Here is a 23,270-nt window from a genome sequence, read left to right as displayed (position 1 = left end):
ATGCTATTGGAATAGGATGTTTCTCCAGCTTCTGCAAGGGTTTTAAAAAATAAATAATAACAAAAAAAATAATAACACCAAAAAAAACCCTCACAACAACAACAAAAACCCACACATACACACACACAAAGAATGCCACAAACGAAACCCAAGTCACACCTGAACAGGCAACATTTCTATCTGTATACCATGGTACAAACCATCTTAACAGTGAAAATTAAAAACCCACGGGTTTGTTTAACAACCTCCTAGTAAATCATGATAACTACAGCACGAGGAGGTGCCTGGATAAATAAAGCAAAGTGCAATTTGCAAAAAACTGTCAGCAAAACAACACACTTCACTCCTGTCCCTTGGGGATTTTTCATTTCCTTCCTGTAGCTTACTCCATCTTCATCAGAAGGCCAACAGCAAGAAGACAAACTGGCTCAAAAACAGTCAATGGAAGAAAAACATGATTCAGCACTTCGAAGAACATCTAAGAGATGTTTTCTAGGAAACATTTAAGAATTGAAATCTTTCCTTTGCATTTCCATTCGATGCTGTAAGTGGGTCAGAGATGCTGCATTCCTCTTGCCAGTTTGAACTCCACTCTTCTCCATTCCACTGACAAGACAAAGAGACACCTCTCCCTCCAAGAGCAAACAAACCCAGCTATTATTCCAGTTTCCTGCTGGAATGTGCTGATTTGGGAAAACTGAAACACCTTACTGAAACTCAGCAGTTTTATTCAAATTTTTCTCCAAGTTTGCTCAGATTCTCATATTTCTTGGCTCTTATTCTCAGATTCAGAAAGCTCTGCTCTCTAAAAAGGGTAGTTCAGACTCGAGCAGGGATTTGAACCTGCTCCACTCCTACCCAGGAGATGCTCTGCCCAACATACTTCTACCTGACCTTCTCTGGGTTTATTCATTCAGAACCCCTCAGTTATCTCAGTGTGGATTAAGAGCAAAAGCAAAAACCACGAATGAATTGGTTTTGGCCACTCTAATGAGAAAAAAGCAATTTAACCCACTCTGTTGCAGGCAGCACAAACACACCCTTAGAGCAGCACACACAGAAAGGCCTAAAGCTGCACTTGTCACTTCACCTTCTTCAACAACACGTGCACTAATCAGCCTTTTGCAGTGATGGAGACAGGACTCACAGTGGTTGGAAAAACATCATATTGTAGCCACAAACACCACCTCAATTGCTACAAAAAAAATGCCCACAGAAATTATGAGAAAAATACAAAAAAGTCACCACGGGCACCGAAGTTTTGAACAGTTTTGTGACCTAAACTGGTAGTTTGCATTTCACTTACCAATTTGTGGGTGAGGTGGATGGTGATGAGAGGAGATCCTGACAGATTGTGGGACAACTTGGGTAGAGGTTCCACTTTGATAGAGATGAGATAACTGGTCGCTGAGATCATATAACCTTTGTAGGCAGCAGCTTCAGCAATCCTTGGGAAGAAGTAAATATATTAAAGAAGAACAACAACTTTTTTTTAGTTCATCCACAACACCCACAACAAAGGAACATGGGATCTCCTTTTTCCATTCAAGCCAGTTAATTTCTATAGGAGAGTGAGATCCTACAGGTCCTACAGGACTAGAAGCCATAGTATAGGGAACAAACAACCTGGAGAGTTGGCATCATTAAATATCCCTTCACTCTGCTCCTCTCTTGCTTTTAGCCTTGCTCAAAGTGCTTTAGGTAATTAGGGAGAATCCTATGAAGGAATCTGAAAATGCTCTCAGGAAAGCAACCTAAGTGAGGAGGAAACTTGTGAGGGGTTTCAGGCTGACTAAAGACACACATCAGTGTGTAAGACACACACATATAATGCATATAAATATATACACAGGAATATGTTTAGAAGTAATTTACAGCTTTACTTTGGAAAATTGATTATGTCCACTTAGGTTTGTTAGAGAATAAGTCAGGTCACAATACAAACAGCTGAACTTGACTAAATATCTGATTTGTCCAGGTAATACATTTATTTTTAGTCTGAAGTAATTTTGCATTATGTAAGAACCCTCTTATTTCTGCTTTCAGCTAAAACTTATGACTTTGGCATTTTTACACATTTAGGTGTAACTGAGATCCGTTTGGCTGCAGGGTAAAATTTTTCACCCTACCAGTAACAAACTGTACAAGAGTAAAATGTTCTCTGTCATCTACCTTTGGAGCATGTGAAAGAATGGTATTGTCTGTGAGAAATATGAGACAAAGCAAACTAACCACCACCATAGGTTTGCAAACACAGCCCACCACTGGAAAGAGCTGGCTTGCAAAGCACTTAAAAAGCCACTTTATTTACATTTGCCACCTGTTTGTGATGCTTTCTTATTTTGCTTTCAGGAAACAAGAGAAAAAGTCATGTCAGACATTCAAATAACCACCCTGAGTTCCTTGGCAGGGTCAAATGGAACAGAACTCATTTAGCACAGCCCCAAGCACCAACCCTTCCTTCTGACCTTAAAAAACCCATCAGTATCAGAGATTACTTCTGCTCCCAGCAACCAGCATCTGAGGGTAGAATTTGCCTCCTCTGGTATGAAAAGTTTAAGTTCAGAGAAGGACTAATAATGTTCAAACCTTTATCTGACATTTTGAGATTTCTCCTGCAAGGATTAAGTGTTTTTTCCACACCCTTTATCTGGTGTTTTAATTTCAGAGAGTTTGGTGAGTTTTGAAGTGTGAAATAAATCTTCATCAAAAGCAGAAAAGGCACAAGCCTTCCTTCACCATGGCCTTGGATGTGAGATGGCAGATTTACACAACCTGTACATGAGCAGAACTGGGCTCAAAGTATTGCTGTGTTTCAATTTTTTTTTTATAAAGAATCAAAAGTTACTCCCCTTAGAAAGTGCTATTTATGTAGCCTGAAAATAGAAGTCATCTGTGTGTACAGCACAAAAGCTCCAAGAGTTTTGGGTTTGGTTTTCCACCACAAAAGAAAAAAATGCCCCTTAGAAGAAAATGGACAGGGTTCAAATTACAGGTGTTCAAGTAGCCCAGTGCTAGAGGGAACATTTAAAAAAGTCTTTAAAACAAACTAATCTGTGAAAAAGTTGTTATTCTACTGAAAAGTAAGCAAAAAAAGTTATAATAGCAGAGCACAAAAAAGAAAAGTCAGCAGAAGTGCATACTTATTTTTAAAGCATTTTTTCAATACCTGGGGTTTGATTCCAGAGAGGAAAAAATCACTAAGCTAGAATTCCTTGTATTATTATCACCTTTTTAGATGCTGTTTTGGACAGACCTGCACCTACAATTTTATAGACATGATTTTGCAGTGCATTACACACTGCAAGCAGCTCAAGTACTTTGAATTAACTATAGAAATCTAGAAAACACTTCTTCTCCCATGTCTTTGTGCTTCTATTTAACATTGTGACAGGGTCAGATCCCTCCTTCTTTAAAAGAGTGCTGAAACCACACACAACTCAGGAGACCAGGAATGTTGTCCTATTCCACAAACTTCAGAGAATGTCCACAAATATGACACAACTGTTTTATTTTGCTATGTCAGAGCCCCAGGATATACTACAATATACTACAATACAGTGCTTTGCCATGCAGCATCTTTAATCCTATTGTGTTTGCTAAACTTTGACCTATGTCAGGACCATACTCAGCCTCTTTCTCCCTTTGAAAAATTGAGATTATTATCTTATTAGCTGATTATCTTAATAAATTGCATTGATCCTCCTGTCTGAAAAACAAAAGCCCTCATAAATTATTGCCTCTATTTCTTCATGTCAGTATGAAATATTGCACATTAGTGACATGGTTCCCTGGCAGCCACCTGCTGAGTGTCCTTTTGTTTGAGAGAGCAGGGCAACCAACAGCACAGCTTGCTATGGATTTAGAAATGCTATTTAGTAGTAGTTGTGTGATTATCTCAGGGTGATCAACATGGATTGTGATCCAATCTGGATCAATCAAGCCAAGATTCTTTACCCTGAAGTTCACAAAAGAGTTCCTGTGACCATAAACTCCCTTGTCAGGAAAGGAAGGTAATCCCTGATATTGAGGAGAGCTGAAGTGCTGCATCTTTCCTGCTGTCAGAAACAACACAGAAAAAATCACAGATTGGAAAAGACTGAAAGTGTAAACTGCTCTCTGTACCCCAGGGAAAACCAAAGGGAAACACAAAGTCATCCACTTGCCTGAAAGGAAAGTGTAATGATTTACATGAATGGCCTTGCAAAATCCCCTGGGGAACTGTATTGCAGGGAGTTTATACAGCTCTGCATTTACTTTATCTTATCTGCTAATGATTTCCCTGATGGAGTACATAAAACAAAGGGTCTTTAAAGCATTGCCTGGTCTCCTGTTGTAAAATTACCTTGCGGGTTTCTAGGATTAGGATTCAGATTTTGTTTTCTTATTTGTTTCATTTAAGTGCAAGCTTTATCTTGATATGTGTCAGGAGAGAAGACGCAATTTTCTTTTATGAGGCAGATTAAAATTATGATTTTTCTAGTACCAGATCAGATGAATGGAAGGAGAAGACAAAGAAAGACAAACACGTCGCCGCGGGAATCTATTTTATTGCGACGTAAAATAAAACATCTAATGTAAACTTTAATCTTTGTCTAGTTAATGACTACATGTCCTCAACATTGTAATTTATTTACAGCTGATAACCACACGGCTGTTATAAAGGTATATCACTAAGGTAATAAACAAGCTGTTAAAACATGAGAGCTCTGAGATACTTACTTGGTATCCATAGGGTTGATATTGTGAAAGAAATAATGCATGTCATGGTAAAGGAGGCCAACAATGGTAATCCAAGCTGTGGAAAGGGAACAGGAGTTATTCCTCAGAGCAACAGTTCTAAGCAAGGGGCACTTCTCTCCTAGGCTTGGAGCTCCGTGTTAATTAAGAACCTTGATTTATGTTCACCTTCATATTGTTCTTTTAAGTAAGTGGAACATCCTGGACATATTGTGCAGCACGAGAGATGGATATCAAAAGTAAAATAGGAGGAAGCTTGCCCTGCACAACCAAACTTCCAAAATAAGCTGCTGAAGTAATCAATTGTCACTTGTAAATCCCACACCCAGCACCAGAAAGGGTCTCAGGACACACCAGAGTCGGTGTCTCTGTAACCTCAAGGCCACTTCACCACCACCTACACAAACTGGCAGCTTGTGAAACTCAAACACAGGCAACCAGTTCCCATGCTGGTTTTCTGTTTGCTGCCCACATTCCACTATTTTTGGGCTCTCCAGCATCTGAGTGAAGAGACAGATGTGTATTTTCTAAGAGTGAACCACGCAGATGTCTTTTACTACCCCTTTTGCTGGGTTCCAAGTATTTATAGTGTCAACTGTTTAAGGTGAAATAACAGATTTTTTTAGCTTAGCTCATCTGGGCAGTGTAGAAGTGTGGCCTGAGGGCTGAAATTTCTCAGAAGTGAGCTTTAGGTGGAAAAAGAATAAAACATTTAATGCACTGGATAATTTTGGGATACGAAGCATGACAACGTTCTGAAGAAAAAAAACTCTGCTTGGTGAGAAATTTTATAAGTGGGAAAGGAAAAAAGTCCTCTCAAATGCTGGTTTTGGCCTTACAAGTAGGTTTACAATTATAGTTGTTCAAGCCTCAGAGTACTTGCAGTGTCCAGCCAGAGCCCCTGCCAGTGCAAAGCAACAAAGCTGTCATCACAAATCAGGCAGACAGTTCAGTAATTATTAGAGAATTTCTCACTGTAGGTTATTTTCAGCTAACTTTGCACTTTGTGAAAAGGGACTGACCATCCTTTGACAGAGGTGACTGCAGAAAGGTCTGTGGGTGAGCAAATTCTGTGTGTTGGAATTTAGGGCACATAAGTCAGACTTTCCAAGATTTGAGGATGGGGGTAGATACTTTACTCAATCCCAGAGTAAAACAAAGATGATTAACTTCAAATAGTTATTTTAGAGTCTTGAATAAAGCTGCAGTTTTTTGCCATACCTTGCTTTTGAGATTATTAAAATGTTGGCTTAGGTATGGATTTCTGAGTGCTGCCTTTTTGCCATGACTGCAGCCTATATCTTCATTTCGTTTCTGCAGCTGCTATTGCTTAAACCTGTCATTTTATCATTTAATTTCACACAAAAGAGCAATTTTGCATGAAGGGATAAGCAATACCTAATCTGACAACCTGGAATTTCTTAAAAATAACCAGTTCAGATGATTAAAACAAATTTACGAGATTAAGGTTTCTCTAATATAAAAATGTGTCAAAATTAAATGGCTTCAGTCTCTGTGGCCCAGATCTATTACTCAACATTAATTCAAGTAATATGAAAACTCTGTCATTGGTATGACAGGACAACTGCTGCTTCCTCAGAGCCAGTACAACCAAGAGGGATCAAATCAGTTACTTGGAAAAATAAAGTGAACCAAAACTTGGTTACAAGCTAAACCATTTTTGGATACCCTGTGTACATGACTCCACTCCTCCCTTTAATCTTTTCCTTACCTTTTTCATGGAAAGCTTCACTGGGAATGGAAATATAACTCTGCCCCCGAGATGGAAATCGATAGTGGGACAAATTCAGAGTCTGAGGATGCATTTTGAGCACAGTGTAATCTGTGTGATAACCCAAACAAAAATATCATAAAATCAATAGCCTCTACAACCTACTTGACTGTTTAACTAGACTTCCCTAATAGCTGTTGCAGGTCTTGAATTTAAAACCCCATATGTTAGTAAATATAGTAAATTCCCCAAGTATAAAATTGCCTTTTATTTCTGACTTCTTTATGACAGAAAAGGTGCTACGTGCACTGTTAATATACCATGGATCACTTCACCCAGCCTCAGACACTGAGTTTACCAGGGCAAGCAAAACAGATTAATAGCTCTCTTCCACTGACATTTGAAGGCATTATTTCAGTCCTCCATTTGAGAATCCCAGTGTCCAGGAGAGCCCATGCAGTGATTAATGGTGCTGGGGACTGCTCAGGTTATTTACCCCTGAAGGCACAGCAGAATGCCAGAAGAAATAAATTACCTTTGATACCTGTAGCATCCAAAGATGCAGATGAAGTGAGGGTGCTAGGACGTTAAAGAGCAGTAAAATAAAATTCTGCAAAAAGGTCAAGGCTATTCCTATTATTTTCAGCCTCTTGCAAAAATTAAGATTTTGTAGCACCCAGACATCTGTGACTTCAAAGTGCTGCATAAGAGCTCTAGGCCCTTTAACTCTGTTAGCATAGTATTACCAGATTCTCCACATATAATTCATATTCTGAGTTCCTCCCCACATAACCTCGAGGGAGTTCAAGCACAGTCAGAGCCGATTACCTCTGCACTAACTGCACACTCATCTTTCTACAACTGAAGCTCTGGTTTGCATTCAAAAGAGAAAATCACCCAATTTGATTCCCTCCTCTGTGTTGGCAGAGGAGGGGCTGCAAGCATGGAAGCATTTGGGACACCCAGACAGCCCAGATGGAACATCCCTGCTAAATCCCACCAGAGGGAACATCCCTGCTCAATCCCACCAGAGGGAACGTCCCTGCTCAATCCCACCAGAGGGAATGTCCCTGCTCAATCCCACCAGAGGGAATGTCCCTGCTCAATCCCACCAGAGGGAATGTCCCTGCTCAATCCCACCACAGGGAATGTCCCTGCTCAATCCCACCACAGGGAATGTCCCTGCTCAATCCCACCTGCCACAGGTGACGTGCCCTCGATAGTGGAGGGAGAGGAGTCCTCGTCCAGGTTGCGCGTCACGTGAGACATGACGGTGTCCACGGTCTGGATCAAGCTGCCAAACACGTGAGCTATCTGAGGGGGGAAGGAAGAGAAGGTTCTGCCATTCACAGCACAAAACTATGCCAGGTTAAATCCCTGCCTGACTCATCATTCGACTGCCCCGAGCCAAACGTGGCCTTTTCCACGTCTAGTGGGTAAAATGTTACACAAACTGATGCCACCCAGAGCCCAACTATATAAAATACTGTGTTTTATGGAATGCCTCCAAATGACTGTTGCTCCCACCAGCATTTGACAGTCAATTATACTGAGGATTCAGCAGAATGAGGCCAAGAACTGTGAAGAATTTTTTTGACAATACTTAAAGATCAGTTTCAGGTCTGTGTTGGAACACAAGATGAGAAACTACAGTTGCATCTTATTAAAATGCTCCTTTAAAGCATAAAGCTGCTTTAACCCTGCAGGTTGAAACCTGATCCATAAAATCTCAGAGTTAATGCATGTTTCAGTTTTATCTGAAATCCATTTACATCAGAGATGATCAAGGATTTCAGGCTAAGAACTTAAATCAATTAGACATCTTTTTGTCTTAAAAGCATTTTAGACTTCAATGAGACCTTGATTTGCTTTAGCCTCTCCTTCTCTCAGTTTAAAAGCTCTCTGTTCTGCAAGCTGTGCTTTCTTAGGACTCAGGCAAAAATCTCAGGAAACTCCTGGATTCACCCTGCGGGTATTCCTTGGCACAATAATAGGTAGAAAAGAAAGAACATTGATACAGGTAATTTTTCCCCATATCAGGTCTAATCTCTCTCAAAGCTTCAGATCACAAAACAGGTAAGCACCACCACATATTTCATGTGCATTGAAAAGCATCAATCTACCAAAAAATATAAACCTTTAAATATCAGAGGTCAGTGCTAAAAAAGGAGTGGTTAAACACTTACTTTAGAGACAATGTTTATTATTTTATAAGTACAGTTTTGTTTCATTCATCCTGAAATATGTGGAAACAGCAGCAGAAAAAGTTCCTTTGTTTTAACCCTCAAGAACATATTATAAAAGAGAATTACATAATTTTTTCCCCGTGTATCTTTACTGCAAATATGGAAGTGACAGATAAGAAAATAAGTGAGTCACAGTGCCAAAAAAGCCCTAACAGGCATAATAATAGAGACAACCAGTTCCATTACCATCCATGTGCATTTATGCAACCAAAGCAATCTACAAATCTGAGCCCATTTGTCTTACCTGTGGTCCATCAATCAGGTTGGGCAACAACATAAAGTCTTCAATAGCTTTTAAAAATGCCTAAAAGATAAATAAAACTCCATTATTTGATTATTTATTAATCAGTTACATCTCCTGGTAAAGGATCCAAGGCAGGTCTCTGCTAGGATTTGTCTGAGGTTTATGCTAACATGACAAGCCCACTGCCATTCAAGTCACAGATCCATCTCTACCTGCCAGCACTCTCACCATGTTCTGCATGGTGACATTTTAAAGTAATAATTTATTTATTAAAAGCAACACCACTGTGTAACTCCCAGAGTGCAGTGATTATCCCACAGCTGAGCTGACACTCAGTGAACTTATTGGGAACTGAACACTGAAGTGAACTTATTCTCCCATTTTGTCTAAACTCATATGACATCAATAGAACCATGGAATGGTTTGGGTTGGAAGGGACATTAAAAATCATCTTGTTCCAGCCCCGCTTCCATGGGAAAGTTTCCACTATCCCAGGTTGCTCCAAGCCCTGTCCAACCTGGCCTTGGACACTTCTGGGGATGGAGCATCCACAGCTCCTCTGGGCAACCTGTGCCAGGGCCTCACCACCCTCCCAGGGAAGAATTTCTTCCTAATATCCAACCTAAACCTACTCTCCTTCAGTTTGAGGCCATTCCCCCTTGTCCTGACACTACAGTTCCTGATAAAAGGTCCCTCTCCATCTTTCTTGTAGGCCTCTTTTGGTCTTAAATGACTACATTTTTCCACAGCACTAGATAAATTTCCCCTCACTTAGTACAGTCTATTAGATGCTTAACTTTTGCACTTAAAGTTTGGTTTTGGGGTCAAGAGCTGTCACAGTGGGCACCAATCAAGTGCTCAGCACAATATAGTCACAGTCCTAAGGAACCTTGCCAATATACACAAATAGAAGGAGAAAAGGAAGCACAGAAAATGGCACTGAAAATTAAAAGAGAAAACCCCACAACTCCTGCTTAAACTTATCTATTAAAATGTCTTTATAGAACAACTGAATACAGAAGAAGTTCCACTGTGAAGTATGGAAGACATGACACAGCAAAACACAAACCAGATCTGTCAGAAGCCATTCATTATAAATGCGTGTCAGGAATCAGAAAGTTTATTGTGTATCACTTAAATCAAATTTCCTTGTGCTGTGAGGCGTACAACAATCAGGACAGAGATAACTCCACAGAAAAATCACATGCATGCTCAGTGCCTGCCTTTCAGGGAATTAGCTGCAGACAATACAAAGCCCAGCCATCAATCAGACAAATGACAGAGTGGGGATGTATGATCAGGATTCTCTTGTGTTTATTTCCCAAAATAGCTTTGCTAAAGATAATCACGTCCCACATTTTTGTCTGCAAATCACTTTCATGGCAGACAAAGCAGCATCAGACAGCATGAATGAGCAACCAAAGAGCAACTGGAACGATGTGGGAAACAGGTATTGGTGTCTGGCGGGGCCATGTTCCATTTGTGGTTTAAAGCCCACACAAATTTTTCAGTAAAACAAAGGAAACAATGTATTAGAGCTTTTTAGAAGGGGTTTTGCTACATATTAAACTGTGATCCGTGAAATCCGAGCTTTACAGTTTGCAAACGCCAAGCTTTTAACCCGACCTATCAATTGCTGTCCCGTGTCGTTTGCAGAGGCATTTATTTATTTTGTTTGTCTGAGTAAAGCATCCTCCTCACCCTGGTATTACCCGCGGGCTTAAAGGAACAATCACCAGCGGGGCCAGAGCTGATTACTGTAACAATAGCTTTCTGGCCTGCTGAAATCAGGGAATTAGATGCCCATCATTTTACAGCAGGCTAACTTTATGTTAGCAGAACATGACCCCATAGTCTCAGCTCAGACTGCAGAAAATGCCACCTTCTTTTTTCTCCCTGTGGCTTAGCTTAAGTTACTTAGGTTGGGAAAGATCTTTAAGATCACTGAGTCCAACCAGTAGCTCAGCACTGACAAGCCCACCACTAAACCATGTCCCCAAGTGCCACATCTACACACCTTTTAAACACCTCCAGGGATGGCGACACTCCCACTTCCCTGGACAGCCTGTTTCAGGGCTTGACAACCCTTTCAGTGAAGAAATGTTCCCTAATATCCAATCTGAACCTCTCTGGTGCGACTTGAGGCCGTTTCCTCTTGTCCTATTGCTTGTTATTTGGAGAAAACTCCTACCTGGCTACAACCTCCTGTCAGGGAGCTGTAGAGAGCAACAAGGTCTTCCCTGAGCCTTCTTTTCTCCAGGCTGAGCCCCCTCAGCTCCCTCAGCTGCTCCTCACCAGATCTGTGCTCCAGACCCTTCCCCAGCTCTGTCATCCCCTGGACATCCTCCAGCACCAAAATGTCTCACGGTGAGAGATCCAAAGGCACTAAATAATACCTTCAAGAACCAATGAGATCTCTAAACCATCCTCTCTGGTTGAAGCTCACTTTCTGCTACCCCCCCTAAAGCAGCCACTGCTTTTTTCACACCTATTTTCTCCAACAACAAGCAAAAACTTTAAAAACCGTGTTTGATATTTCCAGGTTCTGGAGAAACTTCAGCACCACCTGGTGTGAGAGACACTTACCTCTGTGAGGCTCAGAGCAGTGTTTTGTGACAGGGACTCGTTGGGCAAGCTGAAGGACACGTTCTCCAGGTACCCCAGCGTGGCCTCGGGGGAGTGGAAATTCTCTCTCTCCTGGGTGAGGTTGGCGATGATGGGTCGATAGGCGTTGGTGGAGAGCTACAGCAGAGGCACAACTCAGCACAGGTTATCCCATATGGACAGCAGGATTTATGGGTTTAGCCCCAAAAGGGAGCTCAAGGCACAGCAGGCTGCTGTGGTCACACACAGGAGGCTACAGGAGCCAAGGGAAAAGGAAAGCACACAGATAGATAAGATGGATAGATGGATAGATAGATAGACAGATAGACAGATAGACAGATGGATAGATAGATAGATAGATAGATGATAGAATAACCAGAATATTCAAAGATTAATTTTTTCATTAGCCATTGCTATCTGCCAGGGTTTCCTGAAAGCATCAGTGAACAAGAACTAAGAGAACTCTGATACTGCAGAAAGCAAGAACATGACAATATACTGCAACAGCTAATTGCACATGGGCTGATTACAGCTAATTGATTACAGCTAATTGTAGCTATTCTCCATATGAAAAAATTGGTTTTATTTTCATCTTTTCCATTGCACCTTCACTAAACAAATGAAAACCAGTTTCGTTATCGTGGCGGGTTTTTTTTCTAATTTTAAAAGAAACAAAAGGAACAATTATCAAAGTGATTTTTCATGTCCTACATCTTCAAAGTTAAATGTAATACTTCAGAAGTTGCTACTTTTTTCCCTTTTTAATATAAAAAATATTTTATTTAACAGTTAATTTCTTTCATCTGTCTTCCTTTAGGAGTTGTGTAGTACTTCCATCTTTCCATAGTGGCTAAAAATTCTCCCTGTGCATATCCAAAAGTATATATAATTGGGGTACTAAGTGCCATTAATGCAAATTATGAAGTGAGACATGTCTGTATGTAATATATGCACGTTCTGACATCACAGAAAAGAGTTAGGAGGACTGTCCTACCCCAGGTTTTGTAGTGGTTGTCATCAGAGACCATGGAATTGTGGAAGAAAGCAAAACTTGCACCCCTGGAAAAATACAAACACAAGTGAGAGCATTAACAAATCTGACATTTAAATATCATATACATATTTATATATATATATTTTCCCTCTGCAAGCTGAATCAGTTCTACCTGGAAGCAACAGATTTGCTGTTCTGTAGATTTTACTTATTTTCATTACTGCAGTTACACATGCTTGTTTAAGACATTTAATTTTCCGATTCTCTCATCAATTTTATTTCCTCACCTTTGTGTGGATGAGCACTGCAGCAGTCTAAACCTTAAATACTCACATCTTTGCAAACAGGAATTTCAAGTGCTATAATTTAATTTCAAAGAGGGCAAGTGTACAGTTGAAACATTGGAATCCATCTTTGTCCAACAGCTCTTCCCCCCAACACACTCGGAGGCCCCAACTCTCTCTGCAGGGTTTCAAAAGGGAGCTACAAACATCAGTGTCCACCAACCATGATGTTTTGAGCCCCAGTAAGACTCTTTCCAAACCAAAGTAGAGAGGGGAGGAGTAAAAACTTAAGCCCTGAGCAGGATTTGCTTTTGTGGAAAGGGCTTTCCACGGTGCCTTGGTTATTTATTGGAGTGAAGATGGGAAAATAGGAGAGCTGAGGGTGGTAGCTGCGAGTTCACAAGGATTCAAGGGGTTAAAGAAAAACAGTTCCCTTTGTATTTACAGAAGCCATAGTTCTGTGACAGTGAGACAGGGCACACATATAGATGAACCAGGGCAATTTGAAAATCTGCCGCTCTTGAGTTCAGCACCGTAACATTCTTCTTGAGTTACATTAATCAAAGAGTCTGATTTATGGTAGCTTTGAGTTGGATGGTGTTATAGTAACCCTCAATTGTTGTGAAAGATACAGCAGCCAAATACAAAAGCATTTTTTCCAACATGACTAGAGCATTATAAATTTTTTTTTAAGTTTTTAAAGTTATTTCCTGTATCAAATGACTACCAAATGAATAGTCTCCCAATCAGAAGTTCTGAAGATTTTCAGAGGAATCACTTTTTAAAATAAAAAGGCTTTAATATAAAATACTTGAGTGAACTTCCTACTATTTGTGTGGCAAATCAAATAGATTGCTTCATTATATACCAGGTGGAAGGTTTTCTTTTTCAGTGACATCAATTCCGCATAAACTACTTTATACTTTATTTTTTATAAAACACGTTTTGTATATATTTGATTGGCATAATCAAACTTTGAAGTCACAAACAAGCACATTTTCATTTCCAGGCACGCATCAGAAGTTCTGTGTTATGAAAATGGTTCCCATGGGTTTAAAAGCACATGAGTTATGGGTGTAACTGCTTTAGCTCTCAGAAACCTGGTAAGAATAAACGAAGGCAGGGAAACTTCCAGCAAAGCCAAATGTTCCAGGTGCCCCATAGCTTTATTCCTAAAATGGATGCTTTCTAATTGCTGCTCACACTTAATAGCAACAGTCCTTCTTGTAGTGAAAGGTTTATTATAAGGATCCATAGAACCACTGACAGGATTTGCTGGCCAGACTTTGTCTTTGTTCTAATCCTGATTCTTTGCCTTTTCTATTACATTTCAGTTGATCTCTTTTTCTATTACATTTCAGCTGATCTCTTTTCTTTTAGTTCCCAAGCAGTTAATAATTCTCTTTATCACTTCAGGTAAAGGAACCCAAGATGAAAAGGCTGCACATCCAAAGGCAGCCGAGTGTCCCGGTGACATTCAGAGCTGACATTTTGCGCCTCTAAAAGTTGTGCTGAGCAGCTGAGAGATGTAAAACAAATGCAAACCCTGCACACTGAGCATTTATAAGTCAGCAGCTTTAGAGATGATGAACTCTAGCCATGCAGACACTCACCAATAGCAGCTGTGAAGTACTGCTCCACCTCCCGGGGGGTCAGTGCCCTTTCCCAGATGATGAATTCATCGAAGGCCCCGTTCACGTAGCGCTTGCTCTGCTCCCCCTCTGTCCCCGTCAGGAGGTTGGCACTGGGGTCTCCATAATCATAGAACACTTTCCCATCTGGGTCAGTGGTGTTCAGAGTTCCATTGACATAGACTTTCAGCCCTTCTCTTGATTTCCAAGTAAAGAGAATGTGAGTCCAATAAGGACCTGCAGGACATTAAAAGTCACAGCAAAAGCCATGAATCAATCCCATTTAGAGCCTTTCCTGTTCAGGGTGGTTTTGCTGACTCTTGCAATGGTGTGGAGCTGCATAGGAAGTGCTAAGAGTGACTTATGGAATGCTGATGCTGTGTATATTAATCTTTATACCCATGGGGAAGCCCATGCTTTGGCAGAATGCCTGCTAGCTTTTGTCTGAACTTGGGCTCACTGCAGCTCCATAAATTACAGCTGTTGAGTATTATTGGCCAAGACTTGAGGTCTCTTCAATACTGTCTCAAAACTCAGCTCAGCAAGAACAGCATAAAGGCTGCAAGAACTGGAGAACAAGTAAACAGATTAATTAAAAGCTGTCACAGTTTCTTTGTTATGCTTGAGATTAGAAAACATAATATTAATTTCCAGTAGGATTGGATAAACCACAAAAGTGTGAATTATTCTTACCATTTTGCATCTTTTCTCTTAAACTAAGATTTCTAAACTGATCCATTAAACTTTGCAAAACTCTGCTACTATGAGGTTAGAAAGTCCTATTTTAACAATGCACAGGTAGTCAAATTAAGGCAAAAAAATATTATTGAATGTCAGTAGCACGATCAGAAGACCAGAATTTGTTCCAGTCATTAAGTATTACAATACACAGTTTAGATAGAAGCAGTAAGATATGTGATATACCAGAATGTTTATTAATACTATGGCATGGCATAGAAAACTTGACACTCAACAGATAACAAAATTATGAAAGCACTAAACACCCAGTTAGATAGTTACCAAATAAAGTCTTAATTTAGGAGGCAGCAGAGACAGCCCACCAGTTTTGGAATATACTGAGAACTGTCAGGGATTAACCAGCATTCTTTGCTCATGTTTCCATCTAAACATGCATTAATCTATTGATGTCAATAGTTCAGAAACAACTGGAAGCTGGATCCAAGGCCTGTTACCGAATGGCAAATGTTCTACAACAAAATATCACTTTTTCAGTTTGTACTTTATCTCTCTCTCCCCTCATCAAGAGAATTCTCAAGCACAGAGATCTGTAGCTATTTTTATATATCTACTTCTCTTTCCTGATGTTGTGCTCTTACCACTACCTGTGTCTGCAAGCATAGAGCAAAAAGTAACAAAGAAATTACATTTGTTTTTGTTTTTTTTTAAATTATAAATTTTACCTGGTGGGCTAAAGCTTGCTTTCCACTTCATCATTGCATTCCCACGGGTGTAAAATTCCACTGAGCCTTCACCTTCATTTGAACAGATTTTGAAACCACTGGAAATTACCCGTCCACCAGAGGCAGGGAGAAACTTGGCCTGTTGGTCTTGAGTCTTCCAGAAAAAGGAAAATGTTACTCCTGATAAAAGCAAGTGAGAGGAGACTTTAATAAAATAAAAAAAAAAAAAAAAAGAATGCAATTAAAAATTTCCAATATGTAGAATACAGCCAGTGGGAATGCTTTTGAGGCCAGATCATCTCCTAGCATAAACAAGGACAGGGTTTTTAAAATCAACAATGCTCTAACAGTTTAAGCCAAATAAACATCTCTCCCTGTTTTGCATCACATGTGCACACACAGGACACAGCAAGAATCAGTGTCCTGAGCAGCTTCTGTCAGTTAAAGCCAAAGGTTTTTGATCACAAGTCTCTTTCTCCCACATTTATGCTTCCTTTCCCTCTGCCTTGTCTCTCCATTCTTTTTACCCCTCCTGTGATGATCCCCTTTTCCTCCTGTGATCTTCATTTATTCCAGAACACCCATTGTTCACATATCCCCATATCCTCCCCCATATCCAACACCTACATTTTTTTTGGTGTTCACCCAACACCATCACAGCCAGAATTAGTGCATTGACCATTCCCAAGCTACTGATGCACTGCCTGGCTGCCCTCACTTATTGAGTAGCACTCATTGCTAACCACACTTTAATTCTTTAAGCATGCTATTACATGTGTTTTCACACTTCAGTGCTCCAATAACTCCTGAAAGCAAAGAACCAGTGTGAAAGAACAGAATAGCTACACATGCAGAGTCACAGAAAAAATTCTGACATCCCCACCTACACAAAAACAAAAGAATTCTGCTCAAATGCAAGTGCAATCCTGCAAGTCCACGTGTGATTAGCTTTGTCCACAAATAATACTGTTTGATTCACAATAAATTTTACTACTGAACTGTAAAATGGAGGAGCTCTTCAGATTATACCTTAGGAAATATGATTCCCATAAGATAGTGGTTTCTTTATTAAAGGTGACCTCAAAAGGCTTAACTGAAACACAAGCAGCAAATCAGATCTCCCTCACACTGCAAAAGTTCTCCTGGCTCTACTGGAGAGGTTCTGCAGTCAAATACAAAGAAAATGGCTTGACTAAACAGTTCCTAAAAATGTTCACCTCAGAATTCACAGTGCAAAGTGCTAACAGTAAAATCTGAGTTCAGAGCAGGTTGACGAAAAGTTTCTAAGTACAGAAGTGGAAGAGGTTTTGCCTCCAGGGATCACAGTGAATTAACAAGGCAATGACCCTGAAGATCACCTTATCTAAACTGCCTGCTCAAAGCAGGCCCAATTTCCGAGGTAGGTCTTGTTGCTCAGAGCTCAGCTGGGATTTTAACATCACCCTGGATGCCTCTCTCTGGGTAAACCACTCCAATGCTTGGCCACCCACACCGGGGAGAATTTTTTTTCCTTAGATCTAATCAGCATTTCCTGAGCTCAGATGTGCCTGGGTTGCCTGGCACATTTTCACTGTGCATCTCCAAGGTTTTTTGGCTCCATCTGCTTCTGTAACCACTCATCAGGTAGGTGGAGGCAGCCCTTAGAATCCACATTTCCTCACGGTGTAAGGAAATGCTTCAGCCTCCCCTCCCATGTCCTACCAGACTCATCTGCCAGACTCACTCTGGCTTGTCAGCACCTCCTTTGTGTCAGGGGACAGAAATGGGACATAGCACTTCAGAAGAGTGCTGAACAGAGGGGAATAATGGAATAATCACTTCACTTAACCTGCTGACTATGCTCTTTTTTACGTTTAGTCAAACTATCTATCTGGATGATTTTATAGCCAGCAGTTCTGAGGCCCTCCAAGCAGTATGAACTTTGCCAATTTGCTACCAGATAGCCCAGGACAAGTTAATGAAGCTCTCAAACTACTATGTACATTTCTTGTTAAATCCATAGATTTTTACATGTTTCATAGTTTTATGATCAAAGACAGAAAAGCCTCAGACAGTTCATGATAGTCATCAGAAATGCTATATATGGTGCATAATTTTTTTTATATTTCACATAACCTTTTAAATAAAATTAACTTAGCAGGAAAGCTAAAAATTGTTACAGAATAAATAATTTAACTAAGTTCTATCTTCCTGTCTAACTGATCTTTGTGTCCATCCTCATGACAGCAACCATCAGTTTGCATGGTCTGCATTCCATTCCCTTTATGCTTTATACATGATAAAATAGTCACCATGGAAATGACCAACAAACATCATTGGCCACCTAGAAATCAATCAGCAAATGAACATCATCAGCCTCAGTTTGCTTGATCTTGATGGGTGTGGGTTTAAAGCTGTAAAAATGCCGTGGACTCCCCGCTGAAGGATTTGAGGTGTCTTGCAATCAAGCTGCAATATCTTCATCAGCAGGTAAATCTGAGTTCATGTTTCAGCTTGTTTACCACACCAGGAGCAGGCTGAAACACTGACCCAACTCTTGTTCCAGAAAGCCATGGGTGTCCCTTGCACAGCACCCTCCACCCCCCTGGTGACACCAACCTGGTGACACCGAGCCTGACCACGTCCAGCTACTCCTGCTGTTCACGTGATCCCTCTGTCAAAGCCTCTCACAACCTTTTTCCACTTCTGAAACGTAGGGAATTGCTGTTATTCCTTCTTTACAGGCTGGGAGATGCAGTTTAAGTTATGTAGACAGTGAGACTTAATTTTGCAGCCTGTCTGCAGTGGAGCTGGTTTGTCCCATCTTTGACTGACTGTCCTACTGGAATGTCCTGTAGGAACTGATCAACCTGTGGCCACGGGAAAACTGCATCTAAATCCTCATTATACCTTGGATCAGGATATTCCAAAACTAAAAGTAAAAATTAAAGGCAGGCACATAACAAACACCCAACTTTATGAAATGTTACGTTGCACAGAATTTTTAAAATCTTTTTTGAATTTCAACTTCACATAAATTAGTTAAATCCCGCTTCTCCTAATGTGCTCAAACCAATGATCATGAGAACATTCTCTTGCATCTTCCACAAATGTTTCTTTTGACTGAAAATACCACTCCAACGAGCCCAAAACTGCTCACAGACAAACCATTGTTTGAGAAAGAGGAAGGTGGGGGAAGAGCGTTTCGACGTTTCAAAAGCGAGAAGAATTTGTTTTTGCAAGTAAAAAATAACAGTCCTGAGATGTTATGAAATTATTAGCCTAGGAAAAAATAGTGGGATTTTTGTTTCATAGGTCAGAGTATTTCATCTGGAAAGATCCCAAGACCATTTCGTTCCCCTGGTTGAATGTACTCAACACCAGTTTCACCCAAACACAACCAACGAATCAAGGGATGTTTTAGCAACAACAGGCTGGAATAAAACTACCTTTCTTCATAAAATTGCACCTTATCCTTGCCACAGGTGTATTTGATTAGAAAAGACACTCCCTTTAGACAAAAGAGTGTTGGCTTTTCCCCTTTTTTTTTATTAATACCTGCTACAATGATTTATTATTTATGGTTTGTATGAGTTCTTCACATTTTACCTACTGGACATTTCAGTGTTTTATGCTTTTAATGTCCTTATTTGTGAGATACTGGGAGTGCTCTGGTATTATAAAAATAATTAGGTTATACTGTAGACACTGAAACAATATGACTTCCTGATGATTTTTATTTCCCAGTGGTATGAAAGAAAAGTACGAAAAGATACAGCATATTTCAGAAAATACACCTACAGTTGGATACTGAATTACTTTTTCTAATACTCTCATGTAACAGCCATGTAGCATCTGCTCTCTGAGTGTCTCCTACTTTCACGAAAAGTTCATACACAGCTCTTGTTTTATCAGCTCAAAAGTAATCCTATTTCAAGCAATGTCACCTGTTTGAAGAACAGCCTAAATCAATAAAAGCAAAAAAATTCAATATTAACAATGTTTCTTAAGTTTAGGGACTGCTGGAGTTTATAGAAAGCCTCATTTTCTATTGAGCCTCAGACTTTTAAACCCCTGGTGAATGACTGATGCCATGACAAGGTGAGTGTTTGGTTTGACAGTCAGACACAGTTTGAGCCATTTTCTGTAACCAACACGTTGTCAAACCTGTGCCCTTCCCATTCCACCTGTCATTTGGTGCCCTAACCCAAGAAAAAGGGAACAGAAACAGAACAAAGAGATTCAAGTGTCTGTGAGGACAAATGGATTCCATAACACCAGAGACCTGCAAATTTTGTTATCTCTGGAGATAAATGTGAAAAACCCAAACCCATTCCTGCTGAGAGGCCACACTGTATCTGTCTCCTAAATTTGAGGTCCGTGTTACAACTTCTTTGCTTGTCAAACTGCTGATCTTGTAGGAATTAATTAATTTGGTTGCCACTGGTTAGATTTTGGACACTGTAAGTTTATTTCTGGCTTTGTTTGAATTAATTACACTGTAAAACATTGCTCTGAGTAGTTGGTGACCAGTTCTAATTTAAACTGCAGTTAGAAAAGACTAAATTTTCAGCAATCAACACTCAGTTGTTTTAGAAGTCAAAAAAGAGTCAAATCAGATTTTTAGATTTCATTCCAATGAGGAAAGAAACGACAAGTATTGAATTACATAATTTAACAGCAAAAGAAATGTAAAAAATAATTAATAAATTTTCTCACCTTCAGGTCCACAAACTTCTGGATTACTAATGCAAGAATTTTGGTAGCTTCCAAAGAAGAGAAAGGTAACTCCTTTCTTTTCAGTGACGTAAATTCCTTTGTTCACCATTCCTTCTACAATATCTAAAGGAAAAGCAAAATATAGTTTAGCATTTACATCAAAACTTCAACAGGCTCTTACACCTCAGATGTTTATCTTGTTCAGACCATGTGTTTGCTTTTGTTGCTTTTGTGTGTTTGTTTTTCTTTTAGGTGTTTTTGTTTGTGTGAGCTTGTTGGTGGTTTGTTGTTGTATTTTTAAAGAAACATACAGATATCTCTTTCAAGTTCGTAAATATTATATCTGTCACTCAGCTCTGTGATTAACTAAGACTGTTTAACAGAACCCATACACTCCAAAATTATTATTTTAAAGTAATCTGAACAAATCTTACGCTTTCCAGATTTCTGAATACCAGACACATCCTAGAGGTGTCTTACTGTTAGTGAAGAAATTCTTTAATTAATGAAAACTGGCACAGGGGCAGTTAGAGACAGACCATCTGTCTCGAGTGACCACCATCAGTCCTGCTGTCACTGCTCCCAGCCTGTGCCTTCCTTTATGCAACAGGGACATGGGCAACACAACATCTCCTTTCCAAACTCCAGACAACCTCCAGGCAGGAGGGCAGCAGTCCCAGTGCAGGATAACACCCCTCAAGGACACAGCAACAGCCTGGCATAGCCCTCACTGAATGCAGCTTGAAATATTCTCTTATTTCAGTACTTAATTATCAGTTTTCGGGTATCTTCCCCTTCATCTGAGGAAGGAATCACCAAGTCCTGCCTCTAACTGACAGATAAAATTTAGTTTCTTTTAAAACTGTGAGTGTGCACTATGGAGCAAAGCAAGCATTTCTAAGTTCTTCCTGAGGCACTTGAATTAGAAGTTAATCCAGCCAGAATAAATCCCATAAGGTAATGCATTTCTGTTTCCATAGCATCTCCTTTGCCACTGATGTCACTCTTTATAATGTTCATATTGAACATATTTTATTATGTGAGAACTATGCAAATGGTCTATAAAGCAGATAAGAAAGGACTGAAAGGAATTAGGGTCATGTGAAGTTCATTATTAATAGAGTTCACATTTGCCAGCATACTTTTACTGTTAGAGAGTAAAAAAATCGTAGGTTTAGTATTCCAATATAAAAATCTCAGTATCTGAGCAGCCCAAATGACAGTTTCACCATTTCCATCCTTCTGCTTAGGTCAGATTTTCCAACAACTTGATGGGAGTTAATACCTAAGCATAAAGTGGACAAGAGGTCGTATTTCAATTGCACCTACACAGTATAAATGTTAGTGACTTAAATTAAGTGACTTTAATATCATGCTGCTGTAAATGTAGCTGGTTTCCAGCCTGTCAGGTTTCTGCCTGGTGAGTTGTGATTTTCTGTTCTTCCTTTTATCTCCCAGTGTGTTGATGTTAAAGAAAAATACAGTCAATAAATGGACATACATATGCAGATTTTTGCTTCCCTGTTTTTTTTTTTTTAAAACTTCATGTGAATCAAAGTTGTCGTGGTTGACAAGATCTTCCTTCCAGGCTTTGCAAATTTGTTTGCATCTGTCTTTCTAAAAAATACTATGAAACAATTAAAAATGGAGTTTTAGCCTTGAAAACAAGAAAAAAAAAAATCAACCTATTTATTCTTATACGTTCCTCTGAAACATCATCTCTGTTTTAATAAGACTAACAAAAATTTTTTAGGTTCTGGAGGACCACTAAGGCACATCCTCCTCTCCTAATAATTGGGAGCAACTCAGGTAACATTGCAGGAGTGCTTTTTCAAGCATGTGTGACAGTGTGAGCATAAAACCACACAACCACTTGACCCAAAACTCAGTTAATTTTGAATCCAACGTTACAAGAACCATCCAAGCTTGACAAATGCAGAACAACAAAAAAAAAAATATGTAAATCCTCACCTACAGTTGCAGAGAAGTTAGAGTAGGCAGAGTCATTGGTATATACAAAGGTAGAGTTATGGGAAGGAAGCACAGTGAAGTTGTGGATTCTTAGAGCTGGGTGGAACAACAAAAGAAAACAAGCAAATAAGCAAAACAATGAATCAACACAATCAGTAATGAATTGACCAGTTCATATCTCTCAACTCAGCACAAAGCACAGATGTTGAGCAGTGGCCTTTAAAATGATCCCACAACTTCTCCCTGGGATCTGCAGGAGAGAAGCAAATCCAGTGTCACTAAAACAATATTTTCTTCACAGTTACTGAGAAGAAAAAAAATATAAAAAATGCAATGGCAGGTGAAGGGCTCTGAAATATATTCCTGCTGGTGAGGAACTCTGCATGTATAATAAAAATCATTATACTGGTACAAAAGTTATGGGCAATTCTCTCCCGTGTCCTGTTGTGGGGTCCCCAGTATAAGACAGGGACATACTGGAGCAAGTCCAGTGGGAGGCTGAGAATGTTGGGAACTGCTCAGCCTGGAGATCTGAGGGCTCAGAGATCTTCTCAATGTGTGAAAACACTCCATGGGAGACGTAAAAATAGTGCCAGACTCTCCTTATTTGTACCCAATGAACAGACAAGAGGCGATGGGCACAAAATAAAATACGAAAAATTCCATCTAAACATAAGAAAAGCCCCAACTTTTTTATATCTGACA

General features: G+C 39.8%; 1 protein-coding gene across 1 annotated transcript in view; it reads right to left on the bottom strand.

Moving 5' to 3' along the window:
• The window catches only part of ADGRD1 (adhesion G protein-coupled receptor D1), a 133,931-nt gene that overhangs the window by 105,428 nt on the left and 5,233 nt on the right, over positions 1 to 23,270 (bottom strand). Inside the window, exons 4-13 of the mRNA XM_018076207.2 lie at positions 20,595 to 20,717; positions 15,897 to 16,076; positions 14,458 to 14,712; positions 12,561 to 12,625; positions 11,549 to 11,704; positions 8,963 to 9,022; positions 7,669 to 7,786; positions 6,473 to 6,583; positions 4,723 to 4,798; positions 1,307 to 1,448 (exon numbers count right to left, since the gene is read on the bottom strand). Of these exons, the coding sequence (XP_017931696.2) occupies positions 1,307 to 1,448; positions 4,723 to 4,798; positions 6,473 to 6,583; positions 7,669 to 7,786; positions 8,963 to 9,022; positions 11,549 to 11,704; positions 12,561 to 12,625; positions 14,458 to 14,712; positions 15,897 to 16,076; positions 20,595 to 20,717 (1,286 nt within the window). The remainder of the gene's footprint in view (positions 1 to 1,306; positions 1,449 to 4,722; positions 4,799 to 6,472; positions 6,584 to 7,668; positions 7,787 to 8,962; positions 9,023 to 11,548; positions 11,705 to 12,560; positions 12,626 to 14,457; positions 14,713 to 15,896; positions 16,077 to 20,594; positions 20,718 to 23,270) is intronic.

Source organism: Manacus vitellinus, unplaced genomic scaffold (assembly GCF_001715985.3).
Source record: "Manacus vitellinus isolate BGI_N305 unplaced genomic scaffold, ASM171598v3 scaffold_31_pilon, whole genome shotgun sequence".
NCBI classification, from domain to species: domain Eukaryota; kingdom Metazoa; phylum Chordata; class Aves; order Passeriformes; family Pipridae; genus Manacus; species Manacus vitellinus.
Note: the sequence above shows the minus strand (reverse complement) of the source record. Positions and strands in the feature narration are given on the sequence as shown.